Source organism: Aotus nancymaae, unplaced genomic scaffold (assembly GCF_030222135.1).
Source record: "Aotus nancymaae isolate 86718 unplaced genomic scaffold, 86718_ANA_hifiasm-v0.15.2.pri h1tg000039l, whole genome shotgun sequence".
Classification (NCBI taxonomy): domain Eukaryota; kingdom Metazoa; phylum Chordata; class Mammalia; order Primates; family Aotidae; genus Aotus; species Aotus nancymaae.
The window spans coordinates 3,918,431-3,930,267 of NW_026988453.1; the positions used below are offsets into that span (position 1 = coordinate 3,918,431).

Genomic DNA, 11,837 nt, shown 5'->3' on the forward strand with positions numbered 1-11,837 from the left:
TCATATGGGTCCCACTCAACATTTTCATAGAAATTATCAGGGCATTTAACATTTTTTTTACCAATTTATAGTTATTAGAGGTCAAACTGCTCAAGCACATAAGACTGGAAGATATAATTTGCTCATGTTTACAAAAGTTTTAAGTAATAGGGGGTTGACATGGCAATACATAAAAGTAGGAATCATTTCAATGTATCCCATATGATAGTGGCATTAAATAAAAAGAATATCAATTAACTAGTGAAAACAGTCTTTTTGATGTTTCTGCTTTTTAGAATATAAAATGACAAATCTACTACATTTGCTTTTGTATAACAAACTTTCTCTTTAAATATAATATGCAGTCACGAAAGTGTACAAATGAAATGTATGGCTCAATGAATTTTTATGAGGTGCATTTTGATAACTTCTGGAAGGCATCTTGCTGACCTCTAAACACGAGGAGGCTAACTGACCACTGCGCTCTACAATTCATTATTGTACCTGGGATGAGGCCACCCTCCCTGGGGCTGCTCACAGTCAATGACTGTGATACTGAGGCAGGCCTGTTACTGGGAGACACAGGTCTTCCTTGATGGTCAGCTTAGACTTGAGGACTCCCCAGCAGTCTTGCTGAATCTTCCCCTGACTTCATGATGGTCTAGGATACTTCCACCCAACATATCTTCCCTCTCTCTTTTACTGAGAGTCAGACTTGCATGTGGCCACTCTCTCAGTCTTTCCAGCTCCTTCTCTATGTTCTCACACAAGCATTTTCCTAAGAAAAGCCTTGAACATTTAATTTTGTGTTGGTGTCTCCTTCTTAGAGAACTCAAACTAACATATGAACCCAACTATGTAACCAGCCCCAGATCAAGAGACAGAATGTAACCAGTATCTTGAAAGAGCCCTTTGTGCTTCTTCCTAAAAATTACAACACAACCAACCCTCTACCAAAGGTAACCATTATCTTCACTTTTAATTCCATAGATTAGTTGTGCCTGTTTTCGAATTTTGTATAAATGAATCTTACAGATTGTATTCTTTTATGCCTGTCCTCTTTAATGCAACATTATGGTTGTGGCATTCATCCATGCAGTTATACATAGCAATATTTCAGATAGATTTTTGTGTCTTATTCATTCTAGTTGTTATTGATAGGAGTATTGATCTACCACATTAAGGTGATAGTGAATGTCCTTCACTAAATTTGTATTTAGTAACTGTAGTGCACCAAAGAATCTATCACCTAAAGAGTACTTTGTTAAATAAATGAGGTCTATTTACGTCTTCACTGACTTAAAAATGAAGTTTCATTGACTTTTACCTTTAAACGAATGTAAATCCTTGGAGAATGTGCACGTCAGCGTGGGACTTCAAATAGAAATGAAATAGACTTCAAAAAATGCTTTATATTATATAAGTACAAATAATTCACAATGTAGTGTGCCTTTCAGCAGCCTTGAGTTTATTACTCCAACCCAGTAAAAATGCTCTCTTAAGATTACTAGTGACCTTATAATTGATCACTTTGATACTTTTCAGCCCTTATTTCATTCGATAATACCGAATAACACTGTTAAATTTGGCCTATGTCTGTCTTGATAAGTAGTGAACTGAAACCTTGAATAGGGTTTGGATTTATCACTGATGGCTTTATGTAAAGAACTATTTAAACACCCTTAAGAGTCCGGTGTTTGTTTACTTGAGAAGCTGTTTCCCAAAACAGAATCTGGAATGACGGGGAACTATCTTCCTTTAACCTGATTTACCAGCAGCAATGTTATATTCACTATGAAGCTAAAGAAGCATCAGCTGTAGGGACACTCACTTGTGTGAGCCCTTTCCAAGGCCCTTGGAGAAGCAACATATGCTCCTGGTCAAATGTTTTTATAAAATTTGAACAAGAAACATTTTTTGGTATTCTTTTTCTATGAAGGTCTCCCCGACACCCCATCCCTATAAAATTATGGGAGCTTCAAATCTATGTGAAAGCCGACTCTGACACTGTCCCCCTACAAACAACAAACTTTAAAAACATCTGCTGCTCTAATGAACTTGCCTTCACTTTAAACAAACAAACAAACAAACAAACAAAAAATCTGCATTGGAGGCCGGACTTGGTGGCTCACGCCTTAATCCCAGCACTTTCGGAGGCTTAGGTGGGAGGATCATGAGGTCAGGAGTTCAAGACCAACCTGACTAACATGGTGAAACCCTGCCTCTACTAAAAATACAAAAATTAGCTGGGCGTGGTGGTGTGTGTCTGTAATCCCAGCTACTGAGGAGCCTGAGGCAGCAGAATCGCTAGAACTCGGGAGGCAGAGATTGCGGTGAGCCAAGATGGTGCCACTGCACTTCAGCTGGGGCAACAAGAGCAAGATTCTGTCTCAAAAAAAAAAAAAAAAAAAAAAAAAAATCTGCATTGTACACTACAAGGGAAAAATGACAAATCAACAAGCATGGGGGAGATGATAACACCCTTTCTCAGCGACTGATACATAAAGCAGACAAAAATCAGAAAGATGTTTGAAAACACAATTAACAAACTTTACCAAATAAACATATATAGAATCTTGCAACAAATAATTAGATAAACTGATTCTTTCCAAGCACACATGACACATTTATAAAAGTCACATAAAATGACAAAATAAAAAATTTTTAGCAAATAGCAGAGAATTAATGTCATACATAGGATGATCTCTGAACATACTATCATTAAGTTGGAGTTAGACATCATTAACCAAATTAACAAAAATGGATAACTACAAACTCCACACATTTGGAAATTTAAAAATACACACCTATTAATTTGCCAAAATTTTGACAGTTTTGACTCTGGGTGTCAAGATTCATTGAGGATGTTTGAAATTTTTCATAATTAACACATGCTTTTAAATGATTCTCATGTCAGCCGGGCGCAGTGGCTCACGCCTGTAATCCCAGCACTTTGGGAGGCCAAGGCAGGCAGATCACAAGGTCAGGAGATCGAGACCATCCTGGCCAACATGGTGAAGCCCTGTCTCTACTAAAAATACAAAAATTAGCTGGGTGTGGTAGAGCGTGCTTGTAATTCCAGATACTTCGGAGACTGAGGCAGGACGATCACCTTAACCTGGGAAGCAGAGGTTTCAGTGAGTCGAGGTTGTGCCACTGCACTCCAGCCTGGCAACAGAGCAAGACTCCGTCTAAAATAATAATAATAATAATTCTCATGTCAAAAAAAGAAGTAATAGGCTACCAGTAAAGGACACTCAGAGGTAATCTCAATTATGAAAATAAATGCGAAAAATAATAGTTCATACCAGAACTGATAATATTCACCATGATTAAAACAAAATAAAAGCTCTTGGAGTAAAAAGGAACTTCCTTAATCTGATAAAGGTTGTATTCCAAAACCTATACAGACAGGATACTCACTTGTGAATTTATACATATTACTTTTAGAGTCAGGAATCATCCATGGAAGCCTGTAATCACAATTTATATGCATCATTGTACTGGAAGTTCAGGTCACAGCAGTAAGACAAGTCTAACAAGAAAGGTATAAAGACTGAAAAGACAGAAACTAAATTATAACAATTCACAAGTTACCAACTATCACAATTAGCATAGAAAATCCAGAGAATCAATAAATTATTAAAACAATAGAGTTTTAAGAAACTGAACTGCATCTACATATATCAGCATAACAGTAGCAAAACCCTTAAGATTCTTAGGGTAAAACTAACAACAACAACAAAAAAAACTCAGGGACCTTTTAGAAAACAATTCTGAAACTAATTGAAAGAAATGAAAGAAAACCTACATAAATGCAGAGATATACTTTGCTCATTGGAAAATTCAATACTGTAAAAATGTCCATTCTTCCCCAATTAATCTCTGAATTCCTTGTAATTCCAGTGCAAATCACTACAGAGTTTTGGCAAGTGAATTCTGAAATTTATATGAAGAGATGCTTTTGAAGAAAAAGAACAAGGTAGAGGAATTTCTCCTATCATATAAGAATGCATATTATAATTAAGCTTTACGTGATAATAAAGACTGTGGTATTGATGCAGGGATAGGAAAATAAATCAATAGCATCAAATAGAGTTGCAAAGAGGCGCTTCGGGAACCGCGGCTTAGGTGCAGACATGGCCAAGTCCAAGAACCACACCACGCACAACCAGTCCCGAAAATGGCACAGAAATGGTATCAAGAAACCCCGATCACAAAGATACCAATCCCTTAAGGGGGTGGACCCCAAGTTCCTGAGGAACATGCGCTTTGCCAAGAAGCACAACAAGAAGGGCCTAAAGAAGATGCCGGCCAACAATGCCGAGGCCGTGAGTGCATGTGCCGAGGCCGTCAAGGCCCTCGTAAAACCCAAGGAGGTTAAGCCCAAGATCCCAAAGAGTGTCAGCCGCAAGCTCGATCGACTTGCCTACATTGCCCACCCCAAACTTGGGAAGCGTGCTGGTGCTCGCATTGCCAAGGGGCTCAGGCTCTGCCCGCCAAAGGTCAAGGCCAAGGCCAAGGATCAAACCAAGGCCCAGGCTGCAGCTCCAGCTTCAGTTCCAGCTCAGGCTCCCAAAGGTGCCCAGGCCCCTACAAAGGCTTCAGAGTAGATATCTCTGTCTGCCAACGTGAGGACAGAAGGACTGGTGTGACCCTCCGGGGCTGCCATCTGCATGGGGCTGGGGTCCTCCTGTGCTATTTGTACAAATAAACCTGAGGCAGGAAAAAAAAATAGAGTTGCAAAATGAAAACATTTATGCATGGAAACTGTACATGACGTTACAAATCAGTGGAGAAAAGACAAACTTTTCAATGATTGGTGCTGGAAAAAACCAATTAATCATATAAAAAAACTAAAATTAAATACCTATCTCACACAATCTGCAAAGGAAAATTTTACGTCTAATAAAGACAACACAAAAGCAAAAGGGACAAAAGATAGAAATAATCAGTCACAGAAGAAGAAATAAAAACGCTCACACTCACTTTTAATTCACTTGTAATCAGAGAGATGCAAATTATAACCAAAACGAGCTAGCATTTCATCCTACCAGAAAGTCTGATGATACCAAATGCCAGTATGGATGTGAAACTGGAGAAGCCCATACACTGCTAGTGTGAGCTTAAGTCGGATCAAACACTTTTGAGAGCAATTTATATATATGTGTGTGTATATCTTTGTATATATAGAGAGAGATTTAGGTTAAAGATGCACATATTCATAACTCTTAACAACACTTACATGTGCTCAAGAAAATAAGTACAAGAATATTCTAACACTGTTTGCAACAGTGAATAACTAGGACACCTAAATATCCACTAGCAGCAAAATGTATAAACAAATGGTGGTGTATTTGTATAAAAGAATGCTACCAAGCACTGGAAGTGAGTGAACTTGAGCTAAATGTGTCAACATGGGTAAATCACAGCATTGAAAGGTAGTATGACATCGTTAATAGGAAATTTAACATGTCAGTACATGTTTTACTTACTACACATTCCTATATAAAAACATTATAAAAAGGAAAAACATTTAGTGTTTGTGTGTATGTAATAGTGCGTACACGTAAGGTCGAGGGTGAGGAATCGAATGGAGAAGAGTGTACAGAAGATCTCTTTCTCTTTCGCTCTTTCTCTCATTCTCTTTTCCTCCTTCCCTCCCTCCCTCTCCCTCCCTCTCTCTCTCACTGCTGCAACCTCTACCTCCTGGGTTCCAGGGCGGGTTCCAGGGGTTCTTGTGCCTCAGCCTCCCGAGTAGCTGGGATTACAGGCGTGCATTACCATGACCAGCTAATTTTTGTATTTTTACTAGAGATGGGGTTTTGCCCATGTTGTCCAGGCTGGTCTCAAACTCCTGGTCTCAAGTGATCTGTCCACCTCAGCCTCCCAAAGTGCTGGGATTACAGGCATGAGCCACTGCTCCCCTCCAGAAGGTTTCAATTGCATCTGTAACATTTTATTTTTAAAAGTTGAAGCTAAAAAAGAACAAAATATTCAGATTTGACAAAAGTCAATGGTCAATACAGTATTACTTTCTGTAAGTTTTAGTAAGCTTGAAATATTTTAAAATAAAAAAATTAAATACAGTAGAACCAATATGGACTGATTTATACCTTCAAATAATTACATTAGTGTCTTAATATGGTAATGACATTGCATGATGTTAGAAACATTTTTCTAACATTTTCAACTTGATTAAAGATGTCTTATGAAATATTGACTTAATAAGAGTATCTTCTTTTCTTCACAGCAAATAATGAAATAATTTAAAATCAAGCAGTACGGGCTGGGCACAATGCCTCTCGCCTGTAATCCCAGCACTTTGGGAGGCCAAAGCAGGTGGATCACCTGAGGTTAGGAGTTCAAGCCCAGCCTGGTGAACATGTTGAAACCTTGTCTCTACTAAAAATACAAAAATTAGCCAGGCGTGGTGGCAGGAGCCTGTAATCCCAGCTACTTGGGTGGCTGAGGCAGAAGAATCACTCCAACCCAGGAGGCAGAGGTTGCGGTGAGTCAAGATCATGCCATTGCACTCCAGCATGGGTGACACAGTGAGACTCCGTCTCAAAACAAACAAAACAAAACAAAACAAAACAAAAACAAGCAGTACTTGCTGAAATTGCTTCACTAAAGTAAAATAATGAAGCCAGCAGTGTTTAGCGAAAACAAGACAATGACAAAGGAAAAGGTGAAATAGGCCGAGGGTAGAGCACAGGGATAGAGAGAGGACCACTGCTGAGCAACCAAGAGACAGGATCCAGGGCAGAAAGGACCAGAATTAAAAGGGGTGCATGCCCAAGACCAACAATAAAGTGACTACATTGGAAAGAAACAAGTCAGCCTGGGCAACATGGCGAAAGCTCGTCTCTACTAAAAATACAGAAAAGTAGCCGGGTGTGCTATCGCATGCCTGTAGTCCCAGCTACTCAGGAGACTGAGGTGGGAGTATTGCTTGAGCTTGGGAGGTGGAGGCTGCAGAGAGCAGAGATCGCACAACCGCACATTAGCCTGGGTGACAGAGCAAGAGCCTGTCTCAAAAAAAAGAAGAAAAAAGAAAAGTAACAGAGAGTAATAATTTATTTACTTATTTTTATTTATTTATTTTTTTGAGATGGTGTCTGTCTCTGTTGCCCAGGCTAGAGTGCAGTGATGCCATCTTGGCTCACAGAAACCGCCGCCTCCTGGATTGAAGCAATTCTCCTGCCTCAGCCTCCCGAGTAGCTGGGATTACAGGCACGTGCCGCCACTCCTAGCTAATTTTTGTATTTTTAGTAGAGATAGAGTTTCACCATGTTGGCCAGACTGCTCTCAAACTCCTGACCTCAAGTGATCCGCCCGTCTCGGCCTCCCAAAGTGCTGGGATTACAGGCGTGAGCCACCACACCCAGTCAATTCTTTATATAACTATAGAAAGTAATTTAACCAGCCTGGCCAACATGGTGAAACCTCGTCTCCACTAAAAATACAAAAATTAGCCGGACGTGGTGGTGCATGCCTGCAATCCCAGCTACTTGGGAGGCCAAGGCAGGAGAATTGCTTGAACCCAGAGAGATTGTCTCAAAAACAAAAAAAAAGTAAACTAATTTAAAAGGCAGACCCAGATGCTGAATGTGATTTGATTTACTTAGACTATAGTATTTTACTGTGCCTGTTTTCTTCAACACTCTTATTTCAGAATGGGGAAACTGAGTCTGAGTTAAGCACATTTCCCTGTGGTTAAGTGTAGAGCTGAGAGTAAAACTCATCCCCTGGAGGCCCCTTGTTGCAGTGATTCTTCCACTTCACTGCACTGCCTGATGTTACCAGGGTCTCCAACATGCCATGCTGGGCTGCTGGGTGGGAGTGCGGTGTGAGAGGGAAGCACCAGGGACTCCCCAGGGCAGGAAAACTTCAAAAAATGATTGCAGCAGACAGACAGAAACAGAGCCTGCTTCTTAGGCCTGTATAGTCCTCTTCTGTTTTTAACCCTTTAAAAAAGAGGTTTGTGGGACATGCTTCTCCTGTTTTAGGTATTTTAATAGACAAATGATATGAGAAATTTAAAATGGGGAGTTGAGACTGAAAAATGTTGAGAACGGTTATACTAATCTATTCTTACGCTATTTTTATTTTAGTTTTTCTGGCAGAACATTCTCTATAACATATTCCTTGTAATCCAGTAGAGAAAGTATCAAAAAGGAATCTTCTCTAACTAGGCCCTAAAATAAGATTACAACCCACAAAAGAGGAGCTGGTCTATAAACGGGTTCTATTATGATTACTCTGATTTCCCTTTTTAAGTGTGAATTATACCACATTTGAACAGTAAACCTTGGCTTTTAATGGTTGTTTGATGTTTCTAGCTAAAAGATGGTTATATATATATACACACACACATATATATGTATTTTTTAAAAGATAACACATATATAAAATATACGTGTATATAAATACACATACACATATATTTTACACATGTGTATAAAAACCAATCATACTCTTTTAAAAAGATACATATATAAACTACATATGTGTATCTCCTTTAAAAAGATATACATATACAAAATATATATATTTATATACACATATAAATATATATACACATATATAAAATATATATGTATATCTTTTTAAAAGATAACATATATTTTAAAGATGGTTATATTTTTAAAATTGTTTTTTAAAATTTACTTCTCTGGGGATAATGCTGGGTCTGTTTTATTTTTATTTTTGTAGAGACAGAGCGTCACTATGTTTGGCTGGCCTCAAACTCCCGGCCTGAAGCAGTCCTCCCACCTAGGCCTCTCAAAGTGCTGGGATTACAGGTGTGAGCCACTATGCCTAACCTGGTTACATGTTTTAAGACAGAATATGAAATTTAAAAAAACAAGCAAACAAAAACAAATTGGTTGTGTGATACGCTGAACTTTAAGTTTCTCAGTTTTGCGAAACTGTAAAAGCTCATTATTTCCTAATGAAATGTATATGACCAAATAATTTTTTATTTATAAGAAGTGTGATATATAGGAAGATGCCCAGTACATTTTTGTATGTTTCTTTCCATGCCTTTGAGTTTTCCCGATAAACTTCACTAACAGCTCTAGCAATTTCATATTTAGCTGGTGACAGACTCAAGCATTAAGTGGCTGACTTGACTCATGAATGAGTCTTTGTTTGAGCAGAGAAGTTGTACTGCAGTGAGGGCACTGTCCTGCCCAACACTTGCCATTTAAACCTCCCTTCTCTGAGATTTATAACTTGGCTGGAACACTTTATTCATCATACCACTCGGTGTCAAAGGATTACTTTTTATAAATTCTAAAAACACACACACCAAGTAAAACAAATCGAACATTTTATAAATGGTAGAGCCTGATTTTCACCCTTTATAAGTTGTGCTCTCACTTTTTGGAGAAAGGTTGCAATTAGGGAAGTGGGTGTTTCAGTGAGACCTTGGATTAAAAACCAATCATACTCTTGGCAAGCATTTGTTATGTAACATAGATTTAGTTCCATTTGGAATCTAGCAAGAGCTAAGACATTTGTTTGGAAAAGTGTGGTAATTTGTTTTCTTTTACAGCATTTCCTCTTAGAAAAGGTAACTGAGATCCTACTGAATCAGTTTAAAAACTGATTGTGGTAAAAATCACTTAGTGTCTAAACTGCAATAATTAATATATTTTTTAAATAATGCAAAACTCAATTTATAAGAGTTTCCACAAAACTGTCAGTATCCACTAACATGTTTCAGAATTCAAAAATGAACTGGCCTATGGGGTCACTTGGCCCGTCTTTCCACCAGGCAGGACTATCCCCTGAATTGTTTCCTTCAGCATTTTCTCCAGTGTCATAGAATGTCTAAAGCAACTCAACACAGTCCTTTGAATTATAATTGTTTTTTTGCAGTTTTCTTCAACTGGAGCAATGCTGAGTGGAAATGATTTTTTTAAATTGAATGTGCTTTTAATCTTCATTAAGAGATTTAAAATGAAGGCAGTGAAACTTTTTAAATGTTATTTGGGAGTCAGAGTTAGCCTGTATGCAACTTACAGACTAAGCAGTGGTTCAAACTTTTACCATAATTAGTTATGTTTCAGAAGAGATAGCTCTATATAGTCATGCTATAATGAGATGCTTCTGTAACACGTAATGTTTTGAAAATGTATTGTTTTATCACATACAATTATTCCATAACATGCTATACTATCTAAGTATTCAGCTAGCAGTGTTTGGAGAATAATAATTTATAGAGTGAAAGAATTACCTCAAGACACAATGCCTATTACAGATGATGGACCCTAGAGGATAATTGCTGAGACATTTATTGAAAACAAGAGACAATTAAAATGCTTTACTTGTGTGAGTGATAGGAGTAAATAAGTTGAAAATCATAAACTACAAACATATCCTCTCTTTTATAAGCATTGAGTTCTAAGTAGAATAGAAATTGCTATTCTATAAGCAATTTCACCGCACCAATGAAAAACTTTTGAAAAGAAGTACAAATGGCTTTTACTTTTGTATTTTCAGCTGTTCATCTCTGTCAGCAAGTTTTCATGGCAAAATACATTTTGTGTCTGTGGATCCACTCTTTTTGTTCTGTTCATGAATAAAAATCAACTAACATAATCTGACTACTTAAAATCACTGTTTCTGTAGTATAGTTGATTTTAAACATTCCCTGAAGTTTGACTGTAAAATAACTATTTCCCCAAACAGTTCATTTGAAATCCTTGGGTTGCCCACCCGAAACAGGCACAAAATAAACGAAAAGGCTGCTGGAGGATTGGGAGGAGTAGAGAATCTATTACATACAAATATGCACCGTGGAAGTAATTTGGATGGAGGAGGTGGTGGTAATATGTAATAATCAAAACTGTTTCCTTTTCACGCATGCACAAAAAAAATCCAGACCAATTTATACAGCTCTTTTCATTGCCATCTGATTGGGAAGAGAAAAGGAACGGAGAGAGAGAATGGGGAGGAAAACAAGGGTAAGGACAGGAAGGTAGAAAAGTAGGGTTGTAAGGAGAAGGTCTGGTGAGGCAGGTGGAGGAGCAATACAGAGAGGGCCATTTATTTGCTTCAGCGCTAATGGTGGAGAGCAAACTACCGTCCAAGTGCCATCTCTGGGAAGTCTTTTCTGACTCCTCCTCCTGACTCACTGGCATATCCCCTTTATTAGCCATCTATTGCTATTAACAAATTAACTCAAAACTATCTCACACAGTTTCTGAGTGTTGGGAATCCAGGAGCAGTTTAGCTGAATCACTGTGGCTCAATCTTTCATGAGGTATTGGCTGCACGGGCGGCTGTCTGCTGAAGGCTTGACAATGACTGGAGGATTTGTCTCCAATAATGGCTCCCTGACATGGCTCTTGACAAGCAACCTCAGTTCCTTACCAAATGGGTCCCTTCATAGGCCTCTTGAAAAGTCCTCCCAACATGACAGTGTGATTATTCCCGGGGCTTGGCAGGGGTGGGTACTTCCACAGAGAGTACGAAGGAAGCTGCAATGCCTTTTATGGCCTGTTCTCCAGTGACTACGTTATGGACGCTATCTCTTATTTTTTTAAAAAATTCTTTGGAATTGTGTTCCAATTCCTTTCCCTGGGAGGTCCAGCCCTTGCTCAGGGAAGAGGAATCAGGCTCTACCTTTTGAAGAGAGTATTAAATAATTTGTAGACATATTTTAAACCATCACATCACTTACACTGCCTGGGTTGACAGAGAGGTCCTGCTCACTCGTGTGGTATAGTAGCATACACATTTACAATATCAGTTCTCAGCTCATCGGTCTTTTATTCAATTCATAATAAAAACTGCTGGTAGAAATAATCCATACAAACTAAAAAGGACAATGGCCCAGATTGCAT

General features: G+C 38.4%; 1 protein-coding gene across 1 annotated transcript; it reads left to right on the forward strand.

Moving 5' to 3' along the window:
- The first annotated feature begins 4,118 nt into the window (after positions 1-4,118).
- Positions 4,119-4,597, forward strand: LOC105722016 (large ribosomal subunit protein eL29-like). The gene has a single exon (XM_012459210.3). It carries the CDS (start codon positions 4,119-4,121, stop codon positions 4,590-4,592), a length of 474 nt encoding a protein of 157 aa, XP_012314633.2. The 3' UTR covers positions 4,593-4,597.
- The last annotated feature ends 7,240 nt before the right edge of the window (positions 4,598-11,837 follow it).